Genomic DNA, 23,072 nt, shown 5'->3' with positions numbered 1-23,072 from the left:
ACAATCTCTTAAACAAACAGCTTTAACGATCTCCATCGATTACTCCCGTGAACTTTCTAATTATCCAACACTGAACATGTGCTCTAACAACAGTAACAGCTATTGGTAGCCTGAAAATCCAATGAGCCAATCACTGCAGACATTACTCAGACAGCTTACTGAGCTCTTAAAGTGATATACACATAGTTACAATAGTCCATTTTCAACAGCCGCCCCCAAATTTGTCTGACAAATTTGAATAACAGTGGACAAAAGGAGAGCTAATACAGATAAAGAATTAGGGGAAGTTCCTAAAGTACTTCTATGTTAACTGCATTCTTCTGATTTATCATCAGCAGCAACATCTAGCACAACTGATCTGGACTCCTTGGCAGGCAGAATTGAGGACCTGGCTGCAATAATCACAAGACGATCTCGGCGTCTTTATAAAGACACAGACGGAACAAAGCTTGTGCCAAAGCTCGTTGCAAGATCAGAAAGGAGAAAAACATCTTAGCATTGGCTTTAGAGGACAACAAGACTGTTACGGACACAAAAGCACTGTCTTTGGAAGAGATCCTATTCAGTGACACAACCTTGCCATGGCAGCAATCACACAGTGGTAAATAAGCATACACTAATATGTTTTGCATAAACATGTAAGGAGTTAAAGCATCTAAATTTTGTATACATTTTTTTAACTTATGTTAAAATTTAAAGGTTCGTGCTGTGACGAGGGTCCAAGAGGTCTCCAGAGCATCATCCTCAGAGAGCTGCAGCACTTTAAACAGATGAAGCTGCAGGCAAGAGAGTGTTATCTACAGGCTTTGTAGATAACACAAAGCCTGTTGTCTACAAACAGGCTTTTGTACTTTGGTACTCAGAGTACCAAAGTCTGATGACTTTGGTACTCAGAGTCTTCTGATAATAGTTTGTAATCATTTGTGCATATGTGCTGCTGACAAAGATCTACACTGGTGTGACAGTGTTCACCTCCTTCCAGAATGACCAATATGTCACAAGTATGTACTGGGTGGGCCATGAGTTTCCATACATAGGAGAATGTAAAATGTGCTCCAAGATGTGCAGCATGTCATTAAGTTTATGTTTCTTTTTCACTTATGTTTCTGCACATCTTGTGTATTTTCCAGGAAATAGTAAGAGTAATTTTAGTGAAGTTAGTTTCTGTTACTTACATCAAGTGGAGTAATTACACTTGTGCTTATGTTGAGCAGTTAAAAAATGGCTACAACACGACATTAAGCAGTACCAGTGATTCAGTAGTAACTAACTGTTATGTCTGCCAAGGACTCAACATACTTAAGGACATGAGGCAAAAGAGGGTGAGGGTTCAACAAGATTTTATTCTTAACGCTTTCTTCACTTTGGGTCTTTCACTTCTTCTGATCTTTCCTGTGAAGAAGACACAGTCAAAAAGCCCTCAAATCCCGTGTCCAAAATAACAAAACCCCCAAAAGTATTAACAGAGAGGTAGACCTGGTGAGCCGGTCAAACAGAACAAAACGGTACAGCAGAGGGCCAACCCTATACAGGGCCGTCAAAGCCTCTGCTGATACCGGACTAAGCAAAAAAAGAACCTACTTCAAAGAAAGGATCGAAAACAGGGCAACCGGTCCCACCAGGCCAAAATTGGAAAAACAAACAAAAGTTAACAAAAATACCCCATGGCAGGCTTCAGTGGCGCAACTACACATTATTCAGGTGGATGCGAAAACATAGATCGGCGCCCCCCACCACCCAACCCCCCGAGGGAAGGATCGTCAGGGTGAAGGAGCGACGCTCTCCCCCCCCGAGGCGACGATACGTGAAGGGTAAAACTCGCTACATTTACCTTGTTATGTGCGCGAGGTGAAGGAGCGTTACACGCGCCGAAGTGTATGGGAAAACAATCATCGGCGCGCCGCCCCCTCCAGACGGGGTTTTGGCGCCCCCTCTGGTGCTGCGCCCCTATGCGTTGCATACCCTGCATACCCACTTTTTGCGCCACTGGCAGGCTTGAAGCCTCAGCTGCGGCCCGCAGCGGCTGGACGGGCATGCATGCGCTCCGGAGGTCGAACAAAAAGAGCGAGAGGGAAGGCGGAGTCGTCAACATGCCAGCCTACCTATTTATAGGCGGACCAACAGCGCCCCTAATTAGCATAACTAAATGACGCAAAGACGTTAGCCAAACCCTAACGTATATTAACAAAAGATTAATCACTAACGTCTCCAAAAAAAACAAGGGAAAATAAATAGAGATAAATCATACTGTGCCCAAGCACTTAACACTAATACAGTGGTTCTGAACCTTTTTTGAGGGACCGAACCCACCAGTTTCATATGCGCATTCACTGAACCCTTCTGTAGTGATAACGGGAAGAAAGCAGGTGGCTCAGAAGTTCAGGTAAGCTAACAATGATTTTTAAACTACGATAAAACTTGTAATAGTGCCGAATATACATGAGCTAATGTTAGTCAGGGTGTTGCAAATAATTTAAAAATGTCAGAATTAGGCCTGTCACAATAACAAATTTTGCTGGACGATTAATTGTCTAAAGAAATTATTGCGATAAATGATAATATTGTTTCAAGACCTTTTGACACTGATTGAATGGAAATGACTAATAATACATGCGATTTCCTGATATTTATTTTCAAAATAACACGTAACACTGGAACTGATAAACTAAATAAACAAAACAACCAAAATAATAACAAAAATAACAAAAATAAAATGGATTCTCAGTCTCCATTAACAAAAAACTTACTTGAATAAAAACTAAACAACATAAAGCCAAAGTGGAAATAAATACCGCATTCAACCAAAAGAGTGTAGATTATGAAGTCTGTGTTGCCCTTCAGTAATCTCTAGATTTAAATAGAGAAAACCGGCACATCCGACAACCTAATGCAATAGTTCACACTACATCATTTTTTTGCCCCTATTTTCCCCTTATGACAATCTTAGTACGTTGGCCGATCTAACCGATCATCCTGCGGTGTGTGGTGGGTTACGGTAGATCGTCGTGGCCGCTCCGATCTAAATCAGGGGTTTTCCCCGACTGGGAGTTTAACGCTGAATGTGACAGGTAGCCAATCAGAAAGCACGGATTCTCCTCTGCTCTTTCTGAGGGGAAATTACGGATGGGAATCCCAAACAGCTGAAACGGCGCAACCCGAAGTCCAGCGGACATCGGAGATGATATGTGGAAACAACATTAATATTTATTTAACGTTTCGTGCAAAGAATATAGAAATGACAAGGGGAGGAGTTGGAGCCAAATTGCTACTGCAGTTGATGAACCCGGTAGGTTTTTAGCTGTTCTTCGTTAATGTAACATAAATAGGTTATAATTATTTTCATTCAGCTAGGACTTTACGCTGACTCTATAGCCACATGCATCACAGGTAGATTCTAGTAAAGCATTGATTAATGCCTGATTTTAAAATTAGTTAACTGGACTTGTAGCCATTATTTTGTGCCCATGTGGCTGGACACCACACGGCACGACAAACCCGATCGAACCATTATACCCAGGATTTCTGTCGGCTAATGTGTCTCTCAGGGTTTGAAAATAGGCCGACAACTCGTGTAGTGTGCGCTGGACTAAGGAAATGAGGAAGGGAGGGTCAGTGGAGAGCACCGGAGTTTAGCCTTTTTTCATTTAGTGTCATCAACAGAAAGAAAAAAAAGCAGGAAGAGACGATAAAGACGATAATTAAAATGATCTCGATCGGTTTTTTTATCGTCCGATTAATTGATTTATCGTTTATCGCTACAGGCCTAGTCAGAATTAATTCATAATATATTCCTATGTCTTTTCATGTTGGAAAACTGCCACGGCAGACCATCGTGGTTCTTCTGCAGCCTTTGGGTTGCAGGACATCTCATCGGTGTCCGCCTTCCTGCCAGTCAGTGTTTACCTTCAGGATGTCCAGAGACCTTCACCTTTCTGGAGCAGCAATCACATGAGCTCAATATGCTGATGAAACATTTCTGATAAAAAAAAATGTGTCTGATGTTCTTAGAGTTGAAGTGCATTAACAATCTGTTGTTTTTAACTTCTATGTTTAATTATGGTTCACCTGTGTCCAAGTTATACTGAGAACATATAAAGCTTTATTCCTTCTAATGTGACTGGTTCCTCTTCCATGATTTCACATTTTGGACACTAAGAGTTTAAACTCAGTCTTAGTTATAACTAATTACGGTTACAGGTTTTGGACACATTTTCTCACTTTCTTACATTGAGGATTCTGCAGGAAAAATAAACAGTGAGTGAATAGAACGATTATGTATAAACTAAAAACTAACAAACATGATTTGTATTTTGGGTTCTTGTTAATAGCTGCCCTGATAATGTCAAAATGTTTGGTTTGCTGAATAATGTATTCAGTTTTGGACGGCTTCATTGGTAATCTACAATGTTAAGTTCAATGAAATATTTATATAATGTTGTTTCCACTCTGGCTAAAGCTCACATTTTGGGAGGATTGTATTAGGAGCTTGATATAAACTACAGTAAGTACAATAATGTGTGGAGTGAGAAGAAATAAAAAGACTTTGTTCACTGAGACACAACAACTTTTATTTTTCTTTTGTTTGTCTCAACTCTCCTTGTTGCTCTGCCATCTCTGCTGGTAGCTGCTTCCTCCTGAAGTAGATCCAGGTGTTCTGATGTTCTCCATCATGTCAGCCATGTTGCTCTCCTGCTCCCTGGTAATCAGATGATATAGCTTATAGCACTTAAATGTAGATGAATAACAATTACTAATGTGGACGTTACATACACATAAGAAATTATTTAAAACAGACATGTTGCTATGTATATATATATATATATATATATATATATATATATATATATATATTCATACAACACTTTTTTTTACCATCCAGCCAGAATTAAATAACTGGAATAGTTGTGTAAATTAAAGACAAAATGCAATTACTTTTAAGTTTTAGACCTATGCAGGCTTACAGCCATGGATAAAATACCACTATCGTTTTCTTCAGGTTTATTGTTCATTCTACAATGAATAATTCATAACAAATTGATTAGAGATATTTTGCCATTTTACAATAGGATGTCATATGACATGTTTTATTATCTCACAATGGGGGAAACTCGGATGCAACAGCAAAATGAGAAACAATCGAAGCTCTAGATTCACACAAAGATAAATGACGGTAACATGCTGTACAATATTGAGTCATTTATAACTAATGTGCAACTGAGTGTCTTCAGAAAATGCGCATATTGTGTTTGAGCAATAAAAATACAGCAGGCTGTGTGTTTTAAATGTCGTCCATGGCTGTATGTATGCAACCTTAAATGTAGTAAAAACCAGACAGATATATCTACAAACTGCTCACCTGGCTGGAGAGCAGCAGCGGCGTTAGCTGCGTCTGAGTCAGTGTTCACCGTGGGGCTCCGTCGGCTCTGAGCTGCCGGTTGAATATTGAAATCCGAAAGAAAAAAGCCGGCATCTTTTAGTTCATGGCTTGTTTGTATCTTCCATCACTTCTGTGTTGCAGCGAGTTTCAAACGTTGCGCCTTCATTTTTCTTCTCTCTTCGCCTCACTCTTCTGACCACGCCCTCCGCCAATCAGTGAACAGCAGCGAAGTTTGCGTCGCCTACCAAACCCGGGCTGGCCCTGCTGACCCTGCTCTGAAGCAGGAACCAAAAAAGCAGCGTTAGCCCCATTGAAAAGGCCGGTGGAAACGCAAGGAAAGCGAGCGGAGCCGAGCCTGGCGGGCCAGTGGAAAAGGGGCATAAAAGTCAGTTTCAGCTGAATTTGGGTTCAGATAGATTAAGTAGAAACTGACAAGAACCGGATAAAACGTCAAAATTGAAAGCAAATGTATTTTCCGATATAAGATCAAAATGGTCCCACACTGCGGAAACATTTCCTCTGAAGCTGCTCCATAGATGACAATATAAAAAATCCAGAATTTGTTTGGCAAATGCTTTTGACAGATTCGCTTCCTTATAAACACAGTTTGGCATCCAGTGTCATTTCGAAGCAGTTCCTGTATTGGTCACGTGACTTGCTGAAACCAATACGCGCACCGACACGGGTGTTGGTCTATGGGCTTGATGCATGCGCCGGCGCGTCGGTGTTGCTAGACCCATCATTAGCCTATAGTTCTCCTGGTTATTTTGGGGCAAACCAGATATTTTAAATAATTGAGGTCATGTCTCTCTTCATATTTTTTTATCCTGCCAAAGTATTAAATCCTGTGAGATTTTGTGGGATTTGAGTTTTTAAAAGTATGGCGGGGCCTATTTGGTCTGGGAGAGCATGTGGTGGACAAGGAAGTTTAGGGCTGCAGGTAGTGATGGGCAAATGAAGTCTTATGAAGCAAATGAAGAAATTAAGCTTTCCAACCCATTGCTTTGCCCAAAGGTTTATTACTCGATGCTTCATTCGTCACTCACTAGTGACGAATGAAACTGTAATAGCCCTGTCACCCAGTTCATACATCACAAAATTAGTAAATGCAATATTGTCACAAAGTTTAAATCAAACTCACGTTTAGTAACAGGAGTCAGTTAAATCATATTTAATTGTCATATGGTTTAGTTGTTCAAATGATTTGTAGCCAATCTAATCCTGGCATATATTGACCGTCATTGGTTGTGTTGGGCTTTCTTTTATGTCATAAAGAAATTTGATGTTTTAGTATCTTGGGAGTGCAGTGCTTGTGGGAGTATTTGCTTTTTCTTGGATTTTTAATTGGCTTTGATCCCTTATATTTAGCTACATGCAGACGCCGGCGGGTCGGTGTTGCTGGACCCATCACTACTGTCCACATTTTTTTATATAAGCTGACTAATTTCTTTAGTAATTATTTCTGACTTTTTTATGCTTTGTCTTGTAAACCAGGTGGGCAGAGTAATTTGAATAACTAACAGTGACACACAGGTGAGTCTGATTAGTTTTGCTCACACTACTTTTTAAAATATTTATTTGTTATCCTAAAGTTTCTGCTATATTTCTTGTTTTTCCTTCCAGGCTGGAAGTCTTCCTCCTTCATATTGGTGAAAACAAGAGCAGCACCAAAGACACTTCACTATCAGTGACCACAAGACCACCCATGGCTGCTTCCAATGAACTTTCAAAGCTTCACCTTCAGTGCAAAGTACCATGAATGTATGACCTTTGTTGTATATTGCCGTCAGTGCTGTTTGATGTTTTGAAATAAAAGTAGATTATATTCTGCGAATTGTGCTGGTGTTTTTGTAGCATCTAATGTCTTAAAATGAATTTGGAGATTATTGATGGCTAGTAGTTTCTGGGGGAACAAAGGTTTTATTTGCTCTACTGGCTTTTATTTTGGAGTGAATTAACAGAAAAGTGGGTAATGAGAGAAGGGGAAGACCGGGAAGCCACGACAGCCGCATTGAAAACTAGAGCCCGATATGTGGGCTGTGCTTAACCCCTGCAACACCACAGCATACCCTGCCAGTAGAATTTTAAAACTCAGATTTCTACATTGTTCTATTCTTTACACTGTTCTGTGTTAGGTTAACACATTTATAGTGTTAACCTTTGACAATATACATTAGTTTTTGGGTAAATTAACACTGAAGTGTATTTGATTTCAACTACTGAGTGTTGATTCAACTTTACACAAATAACACTTTCAAAAGTGCAACTTCTACACCATCCAGTGTGGACCCATATAGACACCTTAAAAGTGTAAAATTTAACTCTGTAGGAGTTGATGGAACACTTCCAAATTTGCTGTGTGGGGTGGCACGGGGTGGCAGTTGCCACCCCAAACGAGAGCCTTGCCACCCCTGTTGCCACCCCAGCTGGCGACTATGAATTCAATAAATAGTTATGGGAAATCGGACATTAAGCGCATGAATTTCTTTTTTCCGACAACATTGAATGCAACACAATGTAACCAGACACCTACTGCTGAGTAGTGGAAGTGCGAGAGGACAGCGCCAGCAGCATTGATATGGATGGATATAAATTACTCGACTGGACATTACGTGACTTATCATGCGCCACACCTGCGCCATTGCTGTCCATTGAGTCAACATTATGGGTAGTTAGGAAATTACCAGTCACGCAAAGAATGGGTTTTCTCCGCAGGGTGGCTGGGCTCTCCCATAGAGATAGTTGAGAAGCTCGGTCATCTGGGAGGGACTCAGAGTAGAGCCGCTGCTCCTCCATGTCGAGAGGAGCCAGTTGAGGTGGCTCGGGCATCTGGTCAGGATGCCTCCTGGACGCCTCCCTGGTGAGGTGTTCCGGGCACGTCCCACCGGGAGGAGGCCTCGGGGAAGACCCAGGACACGCTGGAGGGACTATGTCTCTCGGCTGGCCTGGGAACGCCTTGGGATTCCCCTGGAGGAGCTGTAAGAAGTGGCTGGGGAGAGGGAAGTCTGGGCCTCCCTTCTGAAGCTGCCTCCCCCGCGACCCGACCCCGGATAAGCGGAAGAAAATGGATGGATGGATCACTAAACTGTTTATTCAACTAAAGTAATGCGAGTAATGTACGTTTGGCCTGAGAAAGATACACGACCAGGTTATTTTGAGTAAACTGGATTTTAATATTTTTGCTACTGGAAGTAATACTTCAGCTCAGCAGTGGAGGAAGCTTCCAGAATGTTTGTGGACTTGAACATTGGAAGAAGAAGAGCTTCTCTAAAGGTGAGTTATTTGTCTTCAATATATTTTCATGTCATGTATGTCTTTACAGGAAAGAAGGGTGATCATTCTGACTGATTTTGTTTAAGGTGAAGGAACGTCTGCAAGTTTTTAATTTACATCTTGATCAGTTGAACGTGCATGCATGCACATGATTCCTCTTCACATCCTCTCATTTATAATAACCAGCCAGTGAGATGCTCTGTATTAAAAGGACATTGAGTAGTATTGTTTGGGGGGGATTTATATTGATTATATTTGGGTGCTTGAGACTGGAAAAAACACAGTTGGTTGTTGAACGAATGAATAATGTATTATTTGTGAAATTAATAATACAATATTAATAATTAATAATTACATAAGACAAACATTGATGCTAAGTTCTCAATAGTGAGCTAAATATTTAGTTTGAGGCTAATATTTATATCTAAGCTAAATATGTAGCCAGCTAATATTCAAATTCACCTGATAACAGCTGACTTATCCCATAAATAACTTTTTCTCTAACTACAGACATGCAATCTAGTCACTGATGGAAAAGACTATGGATGGATGGACACAAAATGCCTAGCACAAATCACCTGGCTTATTGCTGTTAATTTTTGACTGTGCAACTTTACAAACGGCACCCCATAAACAGCTACTTCACCCATTTTTAATCCATCTCTGAATTAAAATAAAATCTGATCCTTCGTTTGTCTTCCAAATGTTCTGTTTCTCCAAACGTATAACACACATCTCAACTTCAGGTATGCCATGTTTTTCATGGTGCATAGCAATGTTTGTCTGGTTCCAGTTTATGCTTCTATATGTAACCAAATCTCATGCTGAATCTATCGCTGTAGTGTTTGAATCTGTTCATCTACTCACCCTCTTCAGAAAACAGGTTCCAATCAGTTCTGGATTCTCTGCACAGTTCTCCAGCTCCATGAGGAATGTTCTGCAGATAAAACAAAGTCCAAACTAAATTCCTGCTATTCCACAGGCTCTTGTCAGACCAATTTCCATGAATCCATATGCTGCAAATCAGAATCATATTTGCAGAGTTAAAAAACTTTTTAAAAACTAGTTTTAAACAGAGGATGTTGAGGGTGACTTAACAGTTTCAGAAATCATCATTTTAAAGCAGTTCTCCAAATAAGTTTTCTCTGGTTTAACTTATCTAAACCTAAACCTGTTGCACATCCATTCATTCATGAATGAAGCCACTTACTTTGTCCTGACTATGTGTGCTTATAAAATACTTCTACTATTATCATGATCCTTGCTGCTGGCTCTATTGACAGATGGGAGAATAAGGTTATTTTCCCACCTGATAGTCTGGTAGAGTCGGTTCGACTGGCGATTAAAGTTGCAAATGTTACATTTTCAGCTGATGTGATTCACTTTCTCACTGCATGTGTCCAATGAGCCAAACCCATTGAGCAACCTGTTCACTCCATTGCCTGTGGTGGCACAGCACCAAGAACTACTGTGGAATCAACTCTGTGGAATCACTGAAGAAGATACTGAATGCATAAAATGAGGACAAAAATGGAGTGGTGTCAGATTTTAGCAGTTGTGGGTTTCTCTTTTGTCTTTAGCAAAAGACCACAAGATACGCACACTTGTTTTGGTGGCATTTACCCAAAATGCCCTGTGCTGTAGTCCACTTCCTGCTTTTGTAGCAGTCTTCAGTCTGGTTGGCATTTGGATATACAGTCGAACCGCACTAGAGTTCACTTCAAACAAACAGAGACCGAGTTTTGTAGGCGGACCAGAGTTCACTTTTTTGGTCCGCATCAGAGTTCAATTATGCTCCTCAAATATATCGTATTTTCTAGGCAAAAGAACTGGAGATTGATTAAAATGACTAAACAAGTCTGGTGTGAATGCACCCTAAATCCCTATTAAAATGTTGTCACCTCCAGTGTAAAAAACCATCAGAGAAGGCTGTTCCAGATCATTTTCACCTGACAGTTAATATATACATCTTTACATCATTTTTTTAAAAAACATCTATGGGACTGAATTGGACATTTCAGATGCTGTGATAATTGATCACTCTCAATTGTCCTTAGCAGTGAGTGCATGCATGTTTGTTTTTCTTTTGAATCTCTGTATTGCCCTGTAATGGACTGGCCATCTTTCTATAGTGAACCCCCGTCTTGTTCAATAACTACTGGAGATGGGCATTGTACTCTTCTACAAGGATAAGTGAGTGTAGACAGTGGATAAAGTAATGTACTCACAAGCCATATTCACAAAACACTTCCATCATAAATTTGCAAGATACGCTGCTTCTCAGCTGCCTGACCATTTTTAAAGCACAAGCACATAAAAAATTATACATAACTGTCTTACTAACCAAATAAATGGTTTCCTTATCTTCCCTGTGATTTGTGTTAACAACCCTGTCTATTTACATCAGAATATACCAACACAAAGACAGACAACAAAAAATGTTACCTACTTGTTGTGAAAATCATATATTTCTGGCAGGTTGCCAAACAGTACGTCTTGCTTATTCTCTAACGTGGGGGGGATGAGGTGGCAGAGCTCTGAGTTATTCAGCTCAGCAACATAGCCCTGTGGAGCAGGTACAAAGATAAACAGAGCAAAATGAATGAAAAAGTAGTCAATGAAGGCAAAGGTTTTTGCCTTCATTCTCACAAATGTAAAAGTCAAGAGTCTCCCTTTGTTGGAATGACATTTAAGATATCAAAGTCATCCTGTCCCGTCCTGCAGTAACCTGGTAAAAACTAGCTCCTTGTTCTACACTATTTGTTTCATCAAGAGGGTCCAGATCCTCGTCTACTTTAAAACAATTGCTTCCTGGAGGCGGGGACTCTTTTGTAGTTTCAAAACAACAGACAGACTACAAACAAGCAGAATTGCCCAGGAAGGCAATTTTTTAAATTTTATTTCATTTATTTAGCCAAGTAAACCCTGTTGAGATCTAGATCTCATTTTCAAGAGGGACCTGGGCAGACGTTTGTACAATTACAAACGTCTGCCCAGCAACCCTACTGTAGGAATGGCCAATGCCAGGCCATTCCTACAGTAGGGTTGCTTATAGAGGAAAATAGCAGTGGATGTTAGCTACTGGAAGTTATTAGTTTGGAGTTGCTGTGGGACTTGTTCCACCACATTCATAACATCCTTTCAGCTGTTGCCAGCTTACTATCCAAGTGTGGAGGGAGTCGGATGGGTGAATTTGACTATTGTAGTGAGCTTCCAAATTCAAGTGGCTTTTTGGAGGCCTAAACATATACCAAAACTCACCTGATTTTGCACATTCAAGGATGGGAATGCAACATAAAATGTGCAGTAGAAATCACTACAGTACACCCTCTTCATTTACCCGACTTTGTTATAGAGGTACGGAATTTTAATAAACTTCCCAATACCTACCTTAACCTGTCTTTTACTCGTGCTCCTACTAGAGGTTTTAATTGATCGGCTAGAAATTTTGCAAGTTTTACTCACAAGGCATGGTGGATCTAAATATATCAATATAGTGACTTTTTATACATGTCTAACAGGTGTAGCCAGGCTTGAAAGTTTGTTTATTCACCATGAAAATTAAACTGTCGTATCTCCTACAAAGTCACTGATTCCTGGTCCTCAACAACACTTAAAACTCAAAATGTTTTATGTTGACCCAATCAACATGGAACTTTACCCAGAGATAAAGGAGTTGGCTTTACCTGGTCTCCATTAGTTAGACCGCTGGTCAGAGGGCGTGGCCGCGTGACAGGGGTACCGCCAGGAATTGTGGGCCCCTTGACAAAAAATTAGTTTGGGCCCCCCTGCGGAGCTGCTGTTACAATTTTTTGAGTCCATTTGACCCATAAAAAGCGTCACAATTTTAAAGGCTTGCATCTGCCTTGCTTTCTTTGGTTCAATACTGATAATTAGCACAATATTTACTGCTCATGAATTTAACATCCAAAAGTCCACATCCAGTATGCAAGTAGGTTGCTTAAATTTTTTCTATTTTTTTTCTTTTTTTATACTCCAACATTTTTAATTTTTACAATGAAACATACAATACACAGAACTAGGGGCACTGATTCATAGTTAGAAAGAAAAAGAAAACACTACAAGATGATACCCATAGTTACGCTTCCTTGCTCTTGTATGCCAGCCATTTAGACCAGCGTTTGTTGTAAGAATGTCCTTTTATATGTAAAATATATGTCCATTTTTCCATAGAGTGAATCTCCTCCACGACTTCCCGCCAATGGTCCAGCTGGGGAGGGAGTTTCTCTAGCCAAGACCGTGTAATAGCTTTTTTCTTGCAATTGATAGAATTTTAAAAAGATACTCATCATCTTTTTGAAACACTTCTCCAGTTAACAGCCCCAGCAGAAAAATTCTGGGGCCTTTGGGGATGACATACCCCAAAATTATCCCAGTAGTCTGATAGATTCCATCCCAGTAAGGTGCCAACTTTGGGCAGGACCAAAATACATGAGTGATTGACATTCAGATGGCCACAATGTCTCCACATTGCTGTTGTTCTCCTCTATGTCTACTAGTAATTTGAGGTGTAATAAAGTATCTAACTAAGCACTTCCATCCAAATTCTTTCCATGTTTTAGAACTGGTAGAGGTCTGTTATGTCACACACATTGAAAGCCAATCACCCTCTGTAACTTTCACTTCCAATTCCCCATCCCATTTTGACTTGATATTCAAGGTGTTATTTCCATTATGTTTCTGCAACCCCTTATATAGTTTGGGAGTCACCTCCCATGTATACAAATGCTTATACTCATGTATAAGCATTTGTACTAAATTGCACAATAGCATTACCTTCTGGAGGAACGCCTTTTTTTATTTAGGTATTGTTGAAATGTCTTAGCTGAAAGTATTTAAATAAGTCTCTGTTCTCAAGATTATAATCCCTTTTCAGTTGCTCAAATGTTTTAAAGGTGTTACCTTCTACAAATTAGCACAAAGCTACCAGTCCTCTATCTTTCCAGCCTAAAAAAGAAGAGTCTAACTCTCCTGGCCGAAAGTTTGAGTTACAGGAGGGCCACATCAGCACCCTGCCTAAGTTCAATCTGTTTCCATCCAGTCTCCTTTTCAGGGGAGCACCGGTAGACCATAAATCTTATTTGAGATGCGTAATAGTATTCTCTCAAATTTGGAAGGGCCAGACCCCCCCCCCCCCCCCCATCTCCATTAATTTGGAGTGTTTTAAATTTTATCCTTGGTCTAGTCCCGGACCAAATAAATCTTGAGATCAGCCTATTCCAGGCATGGAACTGTGTGCTAGATATTCTAATAGGCAATGACATGAATATATATAAAAATCGAGGAAGCAGATTCATCCTCACTATTTCCATTCTAGCTGTGAAATCCAACAGTAACCTTGCTCAGGCTGTCAAGTATTTTTGTATGGTTTCAGTAAGATTACCAAAGTTCAAACTAAATAACTCATCCAAATCTTGGGAAATAAATACTCCTATGTGTTTTAGCTTTTTGGCATCCCACTTGAGTCCATAAGTCTTTCTTATAAATTTACTGGGGGAGTAGTTAATTGTCAGAACTTGTGTTTTTGTGATGTTTAGACTGAAGCCCGACAGTTGACCAAACTCAGATAGAGCTGACATAAGTTTGGGGAGCGTTATATTTGGATTTTGGAGGTATGTGATTATGTCATCTGCAAAGAGGCCAATTTTGTGTTCTATATTTGCAAAGCTAACATCCTTTATCTCATCATTCTCTCTAATGGCCTGTGCCAAGGGTTCAATGAATATTGCAAAAAGTGATGGACTTAGGCAACATCCCTGGCGGGTTTCTCTGTGTAGTTGGAAGCTATTTGTTAGGTGCCCATTGATTTTTATCCTGGCCCGTGGTTCATCATAAAGTGACCGCAAACAACTAATAAACTGATTATTAAAGCCCAGACGCTCTGGTACCTTGTATAGAAAAGTCCAGTTGACCCGATCAAAAGCTTTTTCTGCGTCTAGGCTAATTAATGCGACGCTGAGACCCTGCTTTTTCGCTCAAGCTTATATATGTAATGTTCGTCTTATGCTGTCATGAGTTTGTCTGCCTTTGATGAATCCCATCTGGTCTTCATGTGCTAGATCTAAAAAGTAATACTCCATTCTTCGAGAGATTATTGATGTAAATATTTTGTAATCAACATTCAGAATTGAGATTGGGCGATATGATTCGCAGTATTCAACATTTTTCCCTTCTTTAGGGAGGACAGATATTACAGCCTCTCTCAAAGATGGTGGCATCTCCGCCCTATTCAAGGTCCAGTTAAAGGACTCAAGCAGGGCTGGGGAAAGTTCCTCCCCAAACATCTTGTACCATTCATTTGGAAACCCATCACTACCCTGGGGACTTATTACTTTTCAAATGTCCAATAACTGTATCCAATTTTTTCTGGGTAATGGGAGCAGATAGAGCTTCGTTTTGGATTAGTCCAAGCGAAGGAAGGTCCAAAGCTGCCAAATAATCATCAATAGCAGTTATGTTAACTGGTTCTGGGGCAGAGTATAGTGTTTTAAAGTAATTTTCAAAGGTTTTATGTATTTTATCCATGTCGTAAGTTAAATTACCAGTTGAGGATTCTCTAATTTTGGTAATCGAATGCTTCAATTGGTGTTTACAAAGTTGTCTAGCTAAGATTCGTGTAGCTTTTGGGCCTGATTCGTAAAATGTTTGTTTGGAGAATCTTAATTTTTCCTCAAGTATCATATCATTTATATTGTTTTTAGTTTTCATTATTTGCTCTGATAATTCTCCATTGTTACTCATTTGCTGTTTTACTTCTAATTTCCTCAGTGTGTTTTCTAATTCCTCGTATTTCAACCTTTTTATTTTTTTAAGATAAGCAGTTCTAGAAATTAGTCTCCCTCTTATTACTGCCTTGACCGTGTCCCAAACTAAGGTGGGATTTACCTGCCCATTATTATTGTCTTTTACACATTCTGTTATTTCTTTTCTAATCTCCTTTGTTGTGGTTTCATTATTAAGAATACCTATATTTAAGCACCAGAAGGCCTATTAGACAAACCGATGGACAAATGGATAGATACAACACTATCTATTTGTCCATCAATTCCCAGACCACACTCTGAAATATCAGACGTTCCAGTTAAGCATTCCTTCACTTTAGATCTATCGATGGTGTTAATCAGACACAGGTCGATCCTGGAGTGGAGTTTGTGTGTAGAAGAGTAATGGGTAAATTCTCTTTCTTTAATATGGAGATCCCTCCAGACATCAAACATGCCCATCTCCCTGATCAGGCTATTTAGATCTTTTGACCTACCAGTTTTTTGCTTCTTATAGCTTGTTGTATAGAGCATAATTAGGGATTGTGCTCCAATCTCCAGTGCAAACAAGAACTCCTTCACTAAATGAGATAATGGTGTCAAAGACCATGTTTAAGAAAGTTCTGTCACTCTCTAGTGGTACATATACGTATATTAACAATTGTGACAACATCACCAATCCTCCCCTTTATAATAACAAATCTTGCATTTTCTTCATCGCCCTTCTCAGATATCAATTTAAAGTTGAGTGAATTAGAAATTAGGGTGATTACCCCTCTCTTTCTACTATTTCTATAAGAGCTATAAAACGTGTTTGAGTAACCAAATGACTTAAACTTGTCATGCTCTTGTTTGGACATATGTGTCTCTTGAAAAAAGCGATTTGTATCCCATCTTTTTTCAATTTGGCCAAGACCCTTTTTCTTTTCACTGGACTACTCAATCCATTTACATTCAAGGAAGCGATTTTTAAATTATATGACAGTAATATAAAAATTACCTTGACTGATTTCGCCCCTGAATCCACAACACGAACAGCAACAAAGCAAAACAATATCAAACTGACTTCCGATGAGAAGAAACTCCCTCTTCTCACTCGTGACCCCGTTGGCAAGTCGAGAGTTAAACCTCTCAAACTGAGAGGGCCCGAAAATATGAGAGGCCCCATTGGCCAAAACGTACAAACTCTCTTACACATACTATCACACTCTCTTACATTCACTATCAAACTCTCTTACACTCACTATCAAACTCTCTTACACATACTGTCAAACTATCAAACTCTCTCACATTCAGTCAAACTCTTATATTCACAGTCAAACTCTCTTACACTCACTATCAAACTCTCTTACACATACTGTCAAGTTATCAAACTCTCTTACATTCACTATCAAACTCTTTTACATTCACAAAGTTTTACATTTTTAAAGCCGCAGGAGAGAAACATAAATCAAACCGGAGGTGCGCTTTTATTTTGAAAAGAGAGCGCCATAACTTGTGCTGTCGCGCATATTAAAATCGAGTGCACTGACTTTACTGCCATTTCCAAAGAGGTGACTATCTTTATCCCGCTGATAGATGGGGAATCTCTGTTACCATGTTTGGGATTTGTGAAAAATGTTTCTGATTTGTGAAACTTCAATAAAGGTTGATTTTACCACTTTTTTGCATCTGGATCACACTAGAATTGCTTTAATTAAAAAACTACTATATCTAGTAACTTCAAACATGGACTGGATGATTCTGCTCTTATAGCAGAATATTTATAACCATGTTTGGGATTTGTGAAACTTTTATCTGATTTGTCCCATCCATCCATCCATCCATCCATTTTCTTCTGCTTATCCGGGGTCGGGTCGCAGGGGCAGCAGCTTCAGAAGGGAGGCTCAGACTTCCCTCTCCCCCGGGGCCTCCTCCCGGTGGTACGTGCCCGGAACACCTCACCAGGGAGGCATCCAGGAGGCATCCTTACCAGATGCCCGAGCCACCTCAACTGGCTCCTCTCGACGTGGAGGAGCARYGGCTCTACTCTGAGTCCCTCCYGGATGACCGAGCTTCTCACCCTATCTCTAAGGGAGAGCCCAGCTACCCTGCGGCCGCTTGTATCCATGATCTCGTTCTTTCGGTCATGACCCAAAGTTCATGACCATAGATGAGGGTGGGAACGTAGATTGACCGGTAAATCGAGTGCTTCGCTGTTTGACTCAGCTCTCTCTTCACCACGACGGACCGGTACAGCGCCCGTTTCATGGCAGACGCTACCCCAATCCGCCTGTCGATCTCCCGCTCCCTTCTTCCCTCATTCGTGAACAAGATCCCCAAATACTTAAACTCCTCCACTTGAGTCTGGACTACCCCCCCCCCTCCCCCACCGACCCGGAGAAGGCACTCTACCCTTTTCCGCCTCAGATTTGGAGGCACTAAGTCTCATCCCAGCCGCTTCACACTCGGCCGCAAACCGCTCCAGCGAGAGCTGCAGATCACGATCTGATGAAGCCAACAAGACCACATCATCCGCAAAAAGCAGAGATGTGATCCTAAGGCCACCAAAATGATTCCCTCAACACCTTGGCTGCGCCTAGAAATTCTGTCCATGAAAGTAATGAACAGAATCGTTGACAAAGGGCAGCCTTCGTCCAACTCTCACCGGAAACGAGTCTGACTTACTGCCGGCAATGCAGACCAGACTATGACACCGGTCATACAGAGACCTGACAGCCCGTATCAAAGGGCCCGGTACCCCATGCTCCCAGAGAACCCCACAAGACCCCACTAGGGACACGGTCGAACGCCTTCTCCAAGTCCACAAAACACAAGTAGACTAGTTGGGCGAACTCCCATGCACCCTCCAGGACCCTGCTGAGGGTGTAGAGCTGGTCCAGTGTTCCACTCTACACTGTTTTATTGCAAATTATTTGATAACAAATTGATGTCAAATATGATGTCTACAGAAACATGATTTAAGGATTACAGCTAGAACAGCTTAATAAAATTCTATTATTCTGATGGTCCTGTCTGTTGACAGGTCAGGATTTTTTTTCTATGCTGGATTGTTCCTGAGGTGGATTCCTCCTGTGCCTTTGATGGCGAGCCTTCCCACCTGGACTTAGAAAGAACTGGATTCCTTCTTTTCCATTTGGAGTCCTGCTGCACCTCGCAGTGTGGTAGGCCTGTATCACTCACATCTTCACACACAGTTGGTTATGTGTGAGACCACTGACTGACATTTTTCATTGTTATTGTTTAATCCTGGAATTCTGGACCTTACCTTTTGGACCAGTTTTTATTTGTGACTTTATAACAAACTGCTGTGTAGGAAATTCTCCTCATGTGAACAGTATTGAGTTGAACCTAATTGGAACTGAAATTGATTAATCTGTTGCCTATTACCATTTAGAATTCAGATTACCAGGGTGCACCCAAAAGATTTAAAACTGAGAACTAGCACTTGGCCAAGTATTATTATTTCTTGTATTTTATTGTGTGTAATTTTATTTTCATAATTGTGTGTCTTGTACAACTGTTTGACAATTTTATGGTTTATGTCACTAAAGCCAGTTGTTCTTTAAATTCATCCAACTGTTTTTGTGTGTCATTTAAACACCCCACCATGCTCCGATATCCGAATCTATTGGCCCATTCATCTAGAATATATAATACCCTTCCCATCTGTGTTACATATACATTAAATACGTTTAATTAAGCAAGTGTAAAAAGTATTTAGTAAACTACCGAAGTACTGAGTAACTGATCATAACACCTGATTTACAGCCAAAAGTATAAAAGTTTGAAGTTATTCTGGTATTTTACAGAGTATTACCAAAATATTTATATAAATACACATAAAGCAATCTAGACTTCTCAAAAATGCAATGTAGTTGCATTTTATTCAAGCTGCAGTACATAACTTTAATCAAAAATATGTTTTCTCCATATTTGTTAAAGCTGTTACGATGTCATAGCAGTTTGTTATATGACAGATAATCTGTGAAAACAATCCATCTCCTCCATCTGGTTAAAGTAATGCACTGTTCTGACCAAAACAACCAATCAGAACCAGTAGGACGCTCTTAGCGCTGTCAATTAGCCTCATTCACTCACTGCTAAATGTGCTAATGGTGGAGAAACAACTTATCATTACAAGAAACCGTTTATCTGCCGTCATTGGTAGCTATGCAAGCTAAACTGAGCAGTCACAGTTTGAATCTGCACAGCTCTGTGTTATGCTAGCTGCAGCGTGGCACAAATCGAGGGGGAGGAAGGATGAGCAGCACCACAGGAGATTGTGATTGACAGCACTAAAACTCTCCTGCCACTGACTGGTTGTTTCTAGCACTGAGAGAAGGCAGAGGAAATTGATTTTTCACATATTACCTCTCATATCATACTGTCACAACATAATGACCGTTTTAAAAAATATGTGAAAAAAAAAATTATATAAAAGCGACATACTGCAGCTTTAATTTCACTAAGGAGAGGACGGGTCAGGAGGGACGTGGGTTAGAGCTGCTGCTGACTGACTCATCTGTTAAGTGGTAAAAGGTACAAGGGACAAGTTAAATACATTAATATGTTGGTAATTTATTTCCTTAATTCATTAAATTCTAGTGAAAAGGAGGCAAACAACAGTTTGTAGCTAAGCTAATTATGCTAAATGTTTGATAATCTCACAGTCTACTCACCTCTCTAGGAGAAAAACTGGGTTATAAATTAACACTCTTGCCTTTTTCTCTCTCTCCCTCTCCTTTTTTTTGAAAACCTGATTTTATAACTTTTCTTAGCAGCATAGTAACTGCCACAATCGTTTGTGTCTTCCACTGACTGCTGCCAACAGCATCACTCTCAAGTGCTCCAAGCAGGAACGAACCATTTAAAGCAAATAGGGGGGTGTTCAGGGCAAATATGAATGTGTGTTTTTTGATCTGGGAGTTGGAACATTAAATTTTTACTGCTAAAAACAATCTTTGAAAATACAATATGATTTTCTTTTGTAATTAATCATATTACAAATTTTGTGTACAATTTGTTTTTTTAATTTCTATGAACAAAAAAATAAATAATTAAATTGTGGCGGGACCCCTGTTGGCCAGGGCCCCTAGATTTGTCATCCCTTTCCCCCCATATACAGCACCCCTGCACATCTAATGTGACACCGTAACCAAATGCTTTACCCTAGTTTATACAGTATATGAGTACAATGCCCAGGATTGTCCATAATTTTCTTGATTTTGGTTTTTGATTGGTAACATCTTTTTAGTCCCTGAGAACAAAGTCACTGGAGTCTGTATTGAATGACCAACCATGAGGGCCTACAGAAGTTTCAAACTTTCTCTAATAGACAATAATAGCAAATAACATTTTCAAAGTTTTCATTAATCCTTTGCCACAATCAGGAGGTTATTACAGCTTCAATCAGGAAGGTTTAATTTCAGCCAAATTTTGAAGATTAAAGCATCGAATAAACATTTATTTCTTAATAAACCTGAATGTGACATCTTAACAAACCTTAATATTTAATATGCAATTTACAACATTTTGACCATTTACATTCTTTTTTTTTTTTACAAATTTCACTATTTGCTTTAATACAACAGTAAGATCCTTTTGCCAGTCAATGAGACTATTGTATGAGGAGTTTTTATGTATTTATAGGTGATGTGTCTTCTGTGCCGAGGCTTTGAAGCATGTCAAGTAATCCAGGAGGATTTTTAAAAAGCATGTATCAAGGCCTGTGTTGATGGAGCAAGCGGTGACAAAGCCTTGTATTAGGGACAAACCACATGACTGCTTCAGTCTCGCTCTCCTGTGTCACTTTCTCTTTCCCCTTCCTCATCCTGGCTCCTGCTCCAACTACTTTGCTCATCAGCCCAGGTCTTAAATTCCAGCACTCAATCTCCCAGTATTTAAGCTCCTCATTCTCGGTCACAACTTGCCAGTTTGTCCTTTTATTCCTTGTCACTCTCGTCTCTTGACCCTGATGTTCCCATGGTTTCTTGCATGGCTTTGTTGGATTATTTTGTGTTACCCAGGATGCTAAATGTTTTTGTAAGCTATATTCTTGATTTAATCAAATTCTTAACTCTCTCTCCATACCCTACCTGCTGCAACTGAGTAAACTACTACACACAAAATGACACATATAGTAATCCCTAGAACACAAGTGTCAAACTCCAGTCCTGGAGGGCCACTGTCCTGCAACTGTTAGATGTGCCTCTGCAGCACCACACCTGGATATAATAATTAGGTCACTAGCAAGGCTCTGGAGAACTTATCTACACAAGACGGAGGTAATTAAGCCATTTCATTCCAGTGTTTTGTACCTGTAGCACATCTAAAAATTGCAGGACGGTGGCCCTTGGGAACTGGGGTTGGACACCCCTGCCCTAGAATATTGGGAAGGTGAGAAAATGTTTTATCTCAACTACTATAAATCTGAAGATGTGTTCTAGCTACATGCGCACTCAGAATGCACTGCTGAGATGAACCTGAGCACAGTAAAGGTATTTAAGCTATAAATAAATAAGCTCCCAAAGTTTAAAACACATCACAATACTCCCCCCCCCCCCCTTTGTTTCCAGTTTGTGTCATCTGTCCATTGTTTCATATAAACAGATTGAGACTGTGATATGAGAGAGAGTTGTAATAATGAGTAACAAATAACTAGACACAACAAATAATCAAACTTAATAAACTACAAACAAGAACTGACTAAGGTAAATCTAAACCAGGCTGATCTTATGAAAGAGCGTAAGGAACACAGAATAATAATGAAACTAAAATTAATACATCAAACTTCAAAACAACCCAAGATCCTGACAGCATCTTCTTGGATATAAGGAAACAAAAAGACATTGCTGAGAATGCACATATACTGTACCTCCATGATGCTCTGTAATTCCTCCACATAAATTCTTTCTGATTCAATCAGCTCCGTCATGATGTGTCTGCAGAGAAAAACAAAATACCAATAAGCACAGTGAGCAGAACCCCTGAAAGAGATGGATCATTCAAAATTGGAAAGTTTATTTGTGAACTTATTCTGGGACAACTAGCATGAAACTAAAGCAAATCTTACATTGTTCACCCTTTCACTATCAAAATAAATGACATGAATAAATAGCTGCAGGAGTCTGTTCTTATAGCACAACTTCTGGGTCCCAGAAAATAATGAACTGTTTGAAGAAATATTTATTGGCTGACTGTTAATCAGAGTAGGGTTTTTTTTTACAATCTGAGAGTTGTGTATTTGATTCCAGCTTCCTCCTGTCACATGTCAATGAACTCCTCAGCAAGGCACTCAACCCCATGTTGCCTAGTGATGTGTGTGTCATTGCATGAATGTGATCACAACTGGGTGAATGTGGTTTTGGTAGCAATTTGAGTGGTTGCTATGACTAGAAGCGCTATATAAACTCAGTCCTTCTACATCAAAATATGCAGAACATAGTAAGAGTAACTTCATCTTCCAAAAACAAGAACTCATCTAGAGAATTTACAAAATACTGTGCTTTAAAACCAGAAATGTGTAAGGAATTAAATCAACAACTAAGACAACAAAAACTAGCAGAGTGGCACACAAAACCTTAACCCAATAGAGTTGGTGGTGAAGACTTTCGCATCAAATAAATATTAAGACAGCA

At 39.8% G+C, this 23,072-nt stretch overlaps 1 protein-coding gene and 1 long non-coding RNA gene across 6 annotated transcripts in view; both read right to left on the bottom strand.

Annotated features, from left to right (window-relative positions):
- Positions 1–23,072, bottom strand: part of mcf2l2 (MCF.2 cell line derived transforming sequence-like 2) — a 182,136-nt gene that overhangs the window by 88,309 nt on the left and 70,755 nt on the right. For all 5 annotated transcript variants that reach the window (XM_017304428.1, XM_017304431.1, XM_008407840.2 and 2 more), the window contains exons 16-18: positions 22,310–22,376; positions 11,100–11,215; positions 9,518–9,587 (exon numbers count right to left, since the gene is read on the bottom strand). In XM_017304428.1, the coding sequence (XP_017159917.1) occupies positions 9,518–9,587; positions 11,100–11,215; positions 22,310–22,376 (253 nt within the window). The remainder of the gene's footprint in view (positions 1–9,517; positions 9,588–11,099; positions 11,216–22,309; positions 22,377–23,072) is intronic.
- On the bottom strand, positions 4,547–5,644 carry LOC103464036 (uncharacterized). Its single transcript, XR_533581.2, has 2 exons — positions 5,357–5,644; positions 4,547–4,696 (listed from the first exon to the last, which is right to left on the bottom strand). It is a non-coding gene; the product is annotated as an uncharacterized LOC103464036 (long non-coding RNA).

Source organism: Poecilia reticulata, linkage group LG4 (assembly GCF_000633615.1).
Source record: "Poecilia reticulata strain Guanapo linkage group LG4, Guppy_female_1.0+MT, whole genome shotgun sequence".
In the NCBI taxonomy this organism is placed as follows: domain Eukaryota; kingdom Metazoa; phylum Chordata; class Actinopteri; order Cyprinodontiformes; family Poeciliidae; genus Poecilia; species Poecilia reticulata.
Note: the sequence above shows the minus strand (reverse complement) of the source record. Positions and strands in the feature narration are given on the sequence as shown.